General features: G+C 49.0%; 1 protein-coding gene across 1 annotated transcript in view; it reads right to left on the bottom strand.

Annotated features, from left to right (window-relative positions):
- Positions 1–9,519: 9,519 nt before the first annotated feature.
- KIAA1755 (KIAA1755 ortholog) overlaps positions 9,520–12,417 on the bottom strand; it is a 37,110-nt gene continuing 34,212 nt past the window's right edge. Inside the window, 2 exon segments of the mRNA XM_070941149.1 lie at positions 9,520–12,051; positions 12,053–12,346. Coding sequence (XP_070797250.1) covers positions 11,398–12,051; positions 12,053–12,346 — 948 coding nt within the window. The 3' untranslated portion in view covers positions 9,520–11,397.

Below are 12,417 nucleotides of genomic sequence, written 5' to 3'. Positions count from 1 at the left end.
AATAGGCATTCTATATTCGCTGAATATTCAAGATAGAAGCAAAGAAAATGGTGAGGGTGGCTCCTTATATATACAAGGGGTGGAGCCAGGAATGGGAGTGGTAAATTATGAATACATTAAAATCCAAAGAATAAGTTAACCCCTGATGTCCCATATATACATTATTTACACAATAGAGAATAAGGCATTTACATCTGACACTTTCCTTCTTTCCTTTCCTTTCCTTTCCTTTCCTTTCCTTTCCTTTCCTTTCCTTTCCTTTCCTTTCCTTTCCTTACCTTACCTTACCTTACCTTACCTTACCTTACCTTTCCTTCCGATCTTCCTCTCCCTCTCTCTTTCTTTCTCTTCCACACCCCTCCTTCCTTCTTTCCTTTCTTTCTTTCCTTCCTTCCTTTTTTTCTTCCTCTTTCTTTCTTTCTCTCTTCCACACCCCTCCCCCTCCTTCCTTTTTCTTCCTTCCTTTCTTTTTCTTTCTTTCTCTTCCCTCCTTTCCTTTTTCTCCCCCTTCCTCTTTCTTTCTTTCTTTCTTTCTTTCTTTCTTTCTTTCTTTCTTTCTTTCTTTCTTTCTTTCTTTTTTTCTTTCTGTTATGTCCTTATAAGGACATCCGCCCTGATTGGCTGCTAGGTGGGCACCGGGCACAACAGGGCCAGGGACCACCAACCCAGCCCTCAAGTAGACCGGTACCTGCCCAGAGGAGGAGCAGCGCACCCCACCAGTGACGGCAGCCTACGCCAGCCCAGCCAGGGAGACCGCAGTTCCAGGCGAGTAGACCGGGACCCAGCCAAGACGGGCACCCCATTACCCATGGGCGAGGGTGGCACACGACTCCCCGGCGAGAGGGACCCCCGCCCATCTCAGAAGACAGCCAGGAAACAACAACCCAACCCGGATGACCCCAGGCACCGCCCGACGGTAGACCAGGGACTAGGGGGAAGGGAAAGCCGACAACAACCCCTGCCAGGGAGACCGACACCACCCCGGCAGGGGAGACCTCCGCCACGCAGAGGTAGTCCCGCAACAACAGCCCGACCAGGTCGACCACCACCAACCAGACGGGGTAGACCAACGCCAGCCCAACCGAGGGGACCAACGCCACCCCTGCGAGGTCAGACAGCACAACGCAAGCCAGTACCACCCGCAGCCGGCGGACCGGACCCGAGGGCACCGAGCGGAACCACCACCCAACCGGCAGCAGGCCGGACCGCAACCGAACCGTAGCGCCCGGGAGACCAGGGAGGAGCAAGCGACAGACTTACCGAGACTCAGATGCTCTTCCCGGGTCAGAACCGAGCAACCGAGACGAGGCGAGAGATCCACAGGCCAGGAAGAAGACCAACAGAACCAGCCATCCAAGGTCTGCGGTCCGGCCGGAGGCGCTGGGGGTGACCCCGCTCACTCGACGGCCGAACCGAGCCCGGTTCCGGAGAGGGAACCAGGAGACGAAGGAGCCCCGTCCATCCAGGCCGGAGACGGAGAAGAAGTGAGACTGCGCAGGTCAGCTAGGGTGCCGAGGCGTCCTACGTACCTGCGCGATCACGTGACTTTTGTGGACGAGATTGACAGTTCGGACTAAGGGGGGAGGAGTGTTATGTCCTTATAAGGACATCCGCCCTGATTGGCTGCTAGCCATCGGGCGGGAGATTGGAATCCCTGTCAAGGGGCGGTGCGTCTGCCGGGAGCGAATATAAGGAGAGCTCCGGCAGCGCGCCAGCAGTCTTGTCTTGCTACCTTGTAACTAATAAAGTTATTCAATGTATCGAGCTGGTCACGTCTTCTGTTCCTGCGCCTGATCTAACACTTTCTTTCCATTTTTCTTCCAAAGCACCCCAAAACAGAGCAGCCCCTATAGGAGGGGCAAAAAACCCCAGCATTTTAGAGATGCAGACCTTGGCCGTTCCTGAAAGCCATCACGGTTGGACAAAGACCTCACTCTGGCTCAAGAGAAGAGCTCGGTTTAAACTCTGGGGGAAAGGAAAAGGTTTCTCTCTCTTGAGAGAGCCAGCCAGCCTCCCTCCTTCCCTCTCGGCCTCACAGGGACAAAGGTGGCAAACGCTCTTTGTCAGCTGGATTCCTCCAGGGTTCTTGGCTCCTTCGGTTCCCCAAAGACCGGATGTCCAAAGAACAAGGACTGGCTTCCAGGATGACCCAATTCTTCTCCGCTCCGGCCCTCTGCCATGCCAGCTGGGTGCAATCACCAAACTGGAGGTGCAGCTCCCAGACCTGGCATCACTTCTCAGGAAAAACGCAGGGAGGGCGTGGAGGAAGGATCCAATTCCATAGGTCCATGATGACGAACCTATGGCATGCGTGCCAAAGGTGGCACGCAGCCCCCTCTCTGTTGGCATGCGAGCCATCACCCCAGTTCAGCTCTGCCGTGCATGTGTGCGCACCTCCCACCGGCCAGCAAGTCTTCGTATCTTTGCCGCGCATGCATGGGGGTGTGTGTGCTTGGGGGGGGCCACATGCGCATGTGGGGGGGCGTATGCGGGGGGCCATGCACACATGTGTAGGGGTGGGGCGCATGCAGGGATCCTTGTGCACATGCGCAGGTGGTGGTGGGCTTGCAGGGGGCTACATATGCAAGCGTTGATAGAGCCTTGGTAGTACAGTGGTCTAAGGCACCCTGTTATTAAGCTGGTTATTAAGACCAGATGCCTGCAATTTCTGCAGGTTCGAATCTCGCCAGGCTCAAGGTTGACTCAGCCTTCCATCCTTTCTAAGGTAGGTGAAATGAGGACCCAGATTGTGGGGGCAATAAGCTGACTTTGTATAAATATACAAAAGGATGAAGGCTATTGCTTAGCGCATTGTAAGCCGCCCTGAGTCTCCGGAGAAGGGCGGCATATAAAACAAATTTTTTTTAAAAAAAGCGTGGGGACCGTGCACGCATTGCATTTTGGGGGTTCAGGCATGCACTCGTGCACACTTTGGGCAGTCAGTTCGGAAAAGGTTAGCCATCACTGCCATAGGACCTCTAAGCGTGTTGGGCAAATCTCCTGTCGAACTCGAAATTGACGTACGTTTAGCCATTTTAGTTAGCTTCATATTATACTCATTTATTCCTTTTCTTTCTCTCTATTTTGTAAGGTTTTTTTTTTTTTCCTCGGGCTCGCCACATTCTTAAGGTTGGGAGGAGGGAATAGATAGTGAGGATTGTTTTGGCTAGGTGACATTCTTTCCCGTGGGAACGGAGGCTGCCCCTGCCGAGAGCTGAAGGTGGAGGTTTTTTGTTTTTTTGCTTTAATTTATATGCCGCCCTTCTCCGGAGACTCAGGGAGGCTTACAGTGCGTTAAGCAATAGCCTTCATCCTTTTGTATATTTATACAAAGTCAGCTTATTGCCCCCACAATCCGGGTCCTCAATTTACCTACCTTAGAAAGGATGGAAGGCTGAGTCAGCCTTGAGCCTGGCAAGATTTGAACTTACTAATTGCAGACAGCTGGAGTTAAATTACAATGCATTAGTCTGCTGCGCTACCTCCTCCTCTTCCTCCTCCTCCTCCTCCTTCTGCTTCCTCTTCTTCTTCTTCTTCTTCCTCCTCCTCCTCTTCTTCTTCTTCTTCTTTTTTTTAAAATTTGATTTATATGCCGCCCTTCTCCGGAGACTCAGGGCGGCTTACAATGCGTTAAGCAATAGCCTTCATCCTTTTGTATATTTATACAAAGTCAGCTTATTGCCCCCACGATCTGGGTCCTCAACTTACCTACCTTAGAAAGGATGGAAGGCTGAGTCAACCTTGAGCCTGGGGAGATTCGAACTTACAGTAATTGCAGACAGCTGGTGTTAATCACAATGCTATCAGTCTGCTGAGCCACCAGGCCCAGCGGAGTTTGATTGACATTGTTGGCAATGTGGATTTTGCTTTTACTGGGGAATGTGACTTTTGTGGGATGTTTCTAATTTTCAATATTGTAGGAAGTTGGAAGTCCTAGAAGAATGAAATATTTTAGGAAATATTAAAAAAGGCAGAGTATTATATTTCTCTGGATGAGAAATGGAGAAACATCTTTTAAAGACAAAGCAGCTTTCTGCCTACCCGCCCCCCACACACCTTTGTTAATGGGCCATTAAGGCCTCAGCCAAGCTCACTCATTCCCCCCACCTTTGTCAATGGACCATCATCTGCAACACAAAGGACCCATCTAGCATCAGAAACTCCCCACATGACACCTGGGAAGATTTCATCAGCCAGCAAGGCTAGCTAAGACCCTCACCCCCTGGGAGTCTGACAACCAATCAGGATACTCTTCCTGTGCCCCAGGAAGTTCAGAGCTCAGAGAGGGCATAAAACTTGAGGACTCACTGCGTCTCCTCCCCTTTTCTGCTCAGGAACTCAAACCATGTGATCCTGTCCACCATTAAACCATCTTTCCAAGCAGTCTCCATGTTTCCAGTGTCTTTTTCCCCACTGAACCCAGATGGACATTTCTTCCAACAATATTATGCGGTGTAATTCCGGTTTGCATCAGATCCAAAATTACAACAGTCTTCGCTAATTCGATGCCTACCCAAATAAAAGAAATTTGTTTGGGAAGATGGACTTTGCGTGTTTTTTGTTTGAATGGGTTTCATCCCTTGGAAACCTGACATCTCCATCATTGCAGGTTTTCAAGGAAAAAGATTGGACCACCATTTGTCTGGGATGCTCTAAGGACTCCGGTCTTGGGCAAGAGGTTGGACTAGAGCAGAAGTCTCCAACCTTGGTAACTTTAAGACTTGTGGACTTCAACTCCCAGAATTCCTCAGCCAGCAAAGCTGGCTGAGGAATTCTGAGAGTTGAAATCCACAAGTTTTAAAGTTACCAAGGTTGGAGACTCCTGGACTAGAAGACTTTTGAGGTCCCTTCCAGCCCCAGCATCCTATGACTCTATCATTTATTTATCATTTATTTATTTATTCAATTTGTATGCCGCCCCTCTCCACCCTTTCTATACCACCGTGGGTATGGCCAGGGGATAATTCCTTCAATGCAGCCTGTTGGTTGAAACCTCTCCTCCCTCTAAAGCCCCTATCAAACCTCGTTTCTTTCATCTTTTTTTTTTTTAATTTGATTTCTATGCCGCCCTTCTCCGGAGACTCAGGGCGGCTTACAATGCGTTAAGCAATAGCCTTCATACTTTTGTATATTTATACAAAGTCAGCTTATTGCCCCCACAAACCGGGTCCTCATTTTACCCACCTTAGAAAGGATGGAAGGCTGAGTCAACCTTGAGCCTTGGCGAGATTCAAACTCGCAGTAATTGCAGGCAGCTGGTCTTAATAACCAGCTTAATAACAGGGTGCCTTAAACCCCTCTACTACCAAGGCTCTTTGGGAAAGAAGGTCTCAAAAAAGCCAAGATAATAGTAACCCTTTGGAACGAACTGCCCCCAGAAATTCGTAAAATCTCTGATCTCTGTGTATTTCGCTGTGCCCTCAAAACCATGTTGTTCCTCCAGGCTGGGCTATCAATGTAAAGATTTTAATTGGTTTTAAATGGGATTTTAAATTTGGGGTTTTATAAATTGGGCCTATTATTTAATAATTTTAATAACTTTTAAATTTTGTTTGTCTTTGTGTTTTAATTAGGCTGTACACCGCCCTGAGTCCTTCGGGAGAAGGGCGGTATAGAAATAAAATTAATAAATAAACAAAATAAACTTCCCCTTGTTCAAAGCACAAGACTTGGGGGGGGGGGCAGGGGGGGTTGACTGCACAACTGTAGCAACTGGCTTCATTTTGGGGATACTGCTGCTGGGGTCTGCCTGGCAAAAACTCTAAAGTTTTGATGAAACGTAGAGACGAAGCTTTAACAGGGATATTAAATTCTGAAAGTAATTCACATGTTTGTCCCAACAGTGGAACCTGAATCTGCCGGAGAGCGACTGGAGGGGCTTGCAGCTAGGATTCTGGGCGTCATCTGAAGGATACCAGTTTGGGGAAGGCTGGGGTGAAACAGAAGAGAATATTTGTAGCTCAGGGTTGAACTGAGTGTCCTTGGTGGTCTCAGAGCATGGTTATTTTCTTGCAGACGCTTCGTTATCCAACTGGGGAACATCATCAGTGCTAGAAGGAAGTAGGGTTTGCAGAGGAGGAGTGGGGGGAGATCTGTGGGGTCCTTGGTGCTCTCTGAGTTTTCTCGCAGATGTTTCATGACCCAACTAGGGAACATCATCAGTGCTAGAAGGGAGTGGGGGGGAGGAGGAGGAGGAGGTGGTGAAGGAAGAGGAGGACAATTAAGTGGTCTTTGGTGCTGAGCTGGGTTGTTTTCTTGCAGACATTACATTACCCAACTAGGGAACATCATCAGTGCTAGAAGGAAGTTGGATTTGGAGAGGAGGAGGAGGAGGAGGAGAAGGATAGCACAGTCCTTGGTGCTCTCTGAGCTGGGTGGATTTTTTGCAGACATAGGGAACATCATCAGTGCTACAAGGAAGTTGGGAGGGAGGAGGAGGACTGTGGGGTCCTTGATCCTCTCTGAGCTTGGCTGTTTTCTTGCAGATGTTTCATTACCCAACTAGGGAACATCCTTCGAGCTATCATGAAACATCTGCAGGAAAGCACCCCAGCTCAGAGACCCCCAAGGGCCCCTCAACCCACTCCACTCACGTGTTTCCTCCCCCTGCTCTTTTCCCACTCTGGACCACCAAAGCCTGGGTCTTCTCTTTCCTCCTTTTCCCTCCCCTTCCTCCCCTGAGGACCCAAACCATGATGGGGAAAAAGCTGCCCTTCATTTTCCATCCTGCTGACGAAGTCCGAGAACGTGCAGCACTTCCAGGACTGTCAGATTGAGCAAAAGCCATGAAGGACTATTGGACTCTGTGAATAGTAACTACAAAGTAAACAGTTGGGCGAGAATTAATGAGTCCCCAATGAATTATTTTTTTTTAAAAAACCCTGATTGGGTGGGTTGCTTTGAAGCTGTGATTGCCCATCAGTCACAAAGGCACTTCTAGAGGTGGGGGCTGGAGAAACGGAGGCCCCTTCCCCAAAACCTCCACTGGCTCTCTTTTGTCAGGGAAGTTGGAAGGAGGCCCTTCATCCATTGTCTTCCCTCTCTCTCTGCCATCCTGCCCTTGAAGTCTCCATTCAAAGGCCAGTATAATTAATTTCGCTCATCCATCACCGAAACAAAAGAGCTGGGCCATTAGCATCCATCAAGGTTCCCATTATCTGCCCAAACCAGTGAGATGCGGACAGATCTGGCTGGCTGCAGAAGGGAGATATGGCACGGATGGAGAAGGAGGAGGCAGCCCACGTCTCTCTCGAGTAGACTTTGGGGAGAGAAACGGTGAGGTCTCATCGAGTCATTTCTCATATGCGGAGGTCTCCAATACCTGGCCTACCTGGAAGGAAATAGAAGGGAAGGGAAGGGAGTGGAGTGGAAGAGAACTCCCAGAATTCCCTAGCCAACACCCCAGAAGATAGGCTCAACATCCAGATGGATCTCGACAGACTTGGGCCCTATCCAACAAAATGAAGAGAGAAAAGTAAGGTTTTACACTTAGCCACAGGAACAGGTACAGACAAGGTCAGACTTGGCTAATGCCAGCATGTAAGGGGGATCTTGGAGTCCCAGTGGACAATTTTTTTATTATTATTTTTATTAATCATATTTCTATGCCACCTACTCTCTGAGGACTCTGGGCAGCTATTTAGTATACAAAGACAGTATACTAAATAGCATATTTAGTGGCTTAGGACCTGGTTATCTACGGGACCGCCTGCTACCACCAATAGCCTCCCACCGGCCAATACGCTCCCATAGAGAGGGGCTCCTCCGGGTGCCATCGGCCAAACAATGTCGACTGGCGGCCCCCAGGGGGAGAGCCTTCTCTGTGGGGGCACCTACGATCTGGAACGAGCTCCCCCCGGAGATACGGAGGATCCCGGATCTACGCACCTTCCGCCGCCTCTTAAAACCTTTTTATTCCATCAGGCTGGCCTGGCCTAATTTTTCCCTTTTAAAATGCAAATTTTAAATTGGTTTTAATTTATTGGGGTGTTTTTAAATCTGTCTTCAGCCAAATTATTTAATTCGGTTTTATTCTGTTTTTAAATTTTGTATTTATGTGTTTTTATCTTGTGGCTGTTCACCGCCCTGAGTCCTTCGGGAGAAGGGCGGTATAGAAATTTAATAAAATAAATAAAATAAATAAATAAAAATATTGCTCCCAACAATCTGGGTCCTCATTTTACCCACCTCGGAAGGATGGAAGGCTGAGTCAACCTTGAGCCACTGAGATTTGATCTGCTGATCTGCTCAACTATCAGTCAGCAGAAGTAGCCTGCAGTACTGCACTCTAACCACTGCGCCACCTCCGCTCAATCAGTTAAATATCAGCCAGGCATGTGCTGCAGCAACCAAAAAAGCTGATGGATGGATGGATGGATGGATGGATGGATGGAAGGAAGGAAGGAAGGAAGGAAGGAAGGAAGGAAGGAAGGAAGGAAGGAAGGAATAGCTCTTAGACTTATATACCACTTCACAGTGCTTTCCAGCCCTCTCTAAGCAGTTTACAGAGTCAGCCTCTTGCCCCCAACAATTTGGGTCCTCATTTTACCCACCTCAGAAGGACAGAAGGCTGAGTCAACCTTGAGCCTGGTGAGATTTGAACTGTCAAATTGCAGGCAACCGTCAGTCAGCAGAATTAGGCTGCAGTACTGCACTCTAACCACTGTGCCACTGCGGCTCTAGGAAGGAAGGAAGGAAGGAAGGAAGGAAGGAAGGAAGGAAGGAAGGAAGGAAGGAAGGAAAGAGGAAGGAAGGAAGGAAGGAGGGAAGGACGGAAGGAAGGAAGGAAGAAAGGAAGGAAGAAAAGAGGAAGGAAGGAAGGAAGGAGGGAGGGAGAGAGGAAGGAAGGAAGGAGAAGGAAGGAAGGACGGAAGGAAGGAAGGAGGAAGGAAGGAAGGAGGGAGGGAGGGAGGGAGGAAGGAAGGAAGGAGAAGGAAGGAAGGACGGAAGGAAGGAAGGAAGGAGGAAGGAAGGAGGGAGGGAGGAAGGAAGGAAGGAAGGAAGGAGGAAGGAAGGAAGGAGGAAGGAGGGAGGGAGGGAGGGAGGAAGGAAGGAAGGAAGGAAGGAAGGAAGGGAGGGTGGTAGTGCTGGTAGTGGTGGAGGAGGAGGAGCTCTGTTCTAAGCAGTGTTTCTCCACTTGTTAGATGCTCCATCAGTGGAGGTTTCTGGGAAGAGATTGGACAATGTCTGGAATTGTATACAGCAGAGTTCCCCAGTCTTTCTGGCTTTGGGGACCCGTGGGGGAGGGGAGGGGATGGTTCCACATTGAGGGCCCCTGATATAGAGTTTCCTGGCTGAGGAGGGGTTGGACTAGAAGACCTCTAGAGTTCCCTTCCAACCCTATTATTCTGTCTTCTTCAGTCTCAACAAGTCACTTCCTCATTCCTGACCTGAGAACGGAGCCCTGGAAGCCACAATACTTAAGAACACACAGCACAGACTAGAGATCCGGCCAAAATCCAAGAAGAAATAACTGCTGGACAAACACATCTGTGAACCAAGTAGAAATGTTTTTTTCTTTCTTTTTTGGTTAAAAAAAAAAAACCAATATAAAAAGAATGAGATTATAAACACATGTTCTTTTCTCATAGGGATTCCCACATCTCCCCCAAAAAATCCCCTTTGCATTTCATTCTGCGTTTCTCCCAGGAGTGCAAAGGTTACTGAATTGGTTAAGATTCTCCCACTTGTTTCTATGCTTCACCCCTGTGAGGTAGGCCAGTCTGAATATGACCTTAAGACACCTGGTGAGTTTCAGAGCGGTGCATTTTTCCCTCCGAATTCTAGCAATATTTCTGTAGGTGCCATCAGGACTTTATTTTAAACCACTCTGGAAAACATCTATGGAGATTCTCCGTCATCCAGGCCAAGGTTGTCCCAAAGGTGCCTTTTCAAAAGGCAGCTGGGGCCTTCTTCATTTTGCCTTGAAGATGTTTCCCTTCTCAAGAATCAAAGAAGCTTCCTGGATGAGAAGCAAAACCAATGCAACTTTTTTAAAAAAATGTTAAGAAACTTTGGACTCAAGTCTGCAAGAATGAACAGTGATCCAGCCTCGGTGTACGAGGAGGAGGAGGAGGAGGAGGAAAAGGAGAAGAAGAAGAAGAAAAGGAGAAGAAAAGGAGAAGAAAAGAAGGAGAAGGAGGAGTAGGAGAAGAAGGGGAAGAAGAAGAAGAAAGAAGAAAAGAAGGAGGAGGAGGAGGAGGAGAAAAGGAGAAGAAAAGAAGGAGAAGGAGAAGGAGAAGAAGAGGAAGAGGAAGGAGAAGAAAAGGAGAAGGAGAAGAAGAAGGAGAAAGAGAAGGGGAGAAGGAGAAGGAGAAGAAGAGGAAGGAGAAGAAGAAGAAAAAAAGGAGAAGGAGAAGAAGGAGAAGAAGAAGAAGAAGAGGAGGAGGAGGAGGAGAAGAAGAAAAGGAGAAGAGAAGGAGAAGAAAAGAAGAAGAAGGAGGAGTAGGAGAAGAAGAGGAAGAAGAAGAAAGAAGAAAAGAAGGAGGAGGAGGAGAAGAAAAGGAGAAGAAAAGAAGGAGAAGGAGAAGGAGAGGAAGAGGAAGGAGAAGAAAAGGAGAAGGAGAAGGAGAAGGAGAAAGAGAAGGGGAGTAGGAGAAGGAGAAGAAGAGGAAGAAGAAGAAAAAAAGGAGAAGGAGAAGAAGGAGAAGAAGAGGAGGAGGAGGAGGAGGAGAAGGAGAAGAAGGAGAAGAAGGAGAAGAAGAAGAAGAAGAAGAAGAAGAAGAAGAAGAAGAAGAAGAAGAAGAAGAGGAGGAGGAGGAGGAGGAGGAGGAGGAGGAGGAGGAGGAGGAGGAGGAGGAGGAGGAGGAGGAGGAGGAGGAGGAGAAGTCGTCATCCATTAAACCATGTCTATGGGCCAGGAAGGAGAAGAAAGAGGAGGATTGGGGGGTCCCTGGTGCTCTCTGAGCTTGGTTGTTTCTTTGCTGATGTTTCATGACCCAACAAAGGAACATCATCAGTGCTAGAAAGGAGTTAGGTTTGCAGAGGGGAAGGAAGGAAGGAAGGAAGGAAGGAAGGAAGGAAGGAAGGAAGGAAGGAAGGAAGGAAGGAAGGAAGGAAGGAAGGAAGGAAGGAAGGGTGGAGGAGGAGGAGGAGGAGGAGGAGGAGGAGGAGGAGGAGGAGGAGGAGGACTGTGGGGTCCTTGATCCTCTCTGAGCTGGGTTGTTTTCTTGCAGACGTTTGATTACCTGACAAGGTACCATCATCAGTGCTAGATGGGAGTGAGGTTTGCTCTCTTTATATACACTAGTGGCTTGCCCTGTCAGAGTGAAGAAACAGAATTGGGCTTTGGGCGAAAATCCAGCTGGGATACAAAAGCACCCAAACGACCAGGAATGTTTTCAGCACCAGATCGGTTGGCCAGGAGAAGACCTAGAGATAAGCCAGAGCTCCAACACCTCAAGTCTCTGGTTTCACCGGACTTGAGCTGCTGCTTGGACTGTGGTTCTCCAAGTAGAGGATCCCCAGGCCCTTCTCCTGAGCCCCACCTCCTCGCAGGCCCTGCAGTTCCATGGACCACGTACTACTGGAGTCCACGGCATCTTCAGATGAGTTCTGAGAATCGGCGTCTTCTGAAGAAAAACTCCCGTGTCTGGAGAGCTGGAAGTACTGGGCTCTCTCTCGCTTCTGGGGGTGTGGTGGACCTCTCACCAGCAGAGGGGCAGAGGAGTGGCCGGTGCGTGGCAGAGTCTCCCCAGTTCCTGGCATTGGCTCTGCTTTGGGAGAAGAGGTGGAAGAACGATACAACGGAGAAGAATCCCAGGAGGTCCTCTGAGGTCTTCCGGAGGGCTCCTTGCCCAGAACCTGATGGTCAAACCCACCAAATTCCAAGATGGCCCCTGGAGAAGTTTCCTTGTTGCCTCTTACACCCATGTCTGAGCTGATGCACAAGGACTCCTTTTGAGAGGAAGGGTCAACACCATCAATTCTGTCAACGGTTTCTTTGGAGAACGGCTCCAGATTCTTGGTGGTCTCCAATACCTCACCACCATTGAGGACATCAACTGGGATTGACGAAGATGAGTTAGGAGCTGAAGGGTTTCTCTTTTCCCCCACAGTCTCCTGCAGTGATTCCCTTGGCCTCCTTGAAGTTGATCAGAAGGTCTTCCAGAATTCCCTTAGCTTCTTGGCTTCGTTCCAAGGCGTCACTCCAGATCAAGCGACCCTTCTCGCTGTGCATGCTGGAAGCTTGGAGCTTCATCTGCTGGAACTTCTCCTCTGAAAAGTCCTCGGACATTCGCCGGAGAGCATCTTTGGTGTCCTGCTGGACCTCCAGGGTGTTGGGTTCCTTCTCCCTGGCCTTCCACTGGGCCAGATGTTCCTTGCAGTCCAGGTGAAATGCCGTGACCTTGAAAAGACAAGAGATCAACATTCGTTACTGACTCCATCAAAGACTTCTTTCTTGGTTTCCACACTATG

The sequence above is a fragment of the Pituophis catenifer genome, unplaced genomic scaffold (genome assembly GCF_029215685.1).
Source record: "Pituophis catenifer annectens isolate HBS135680 unplaced genomic scaffold, rPitCat1.0.hap2 SCAF_3, whole genome shotgun sequence".
NCBI lineage: Eukaryota > Metazoa > Chordata > Lepidosauria > Squamata > Colubridae > Pituophis > Pituophis catenifer.
The sequence above is the reverse complement of the archived record's forward strand: the minus strand, read 5'-3'. Positions and strand labels throughout refer to the sequence as shown.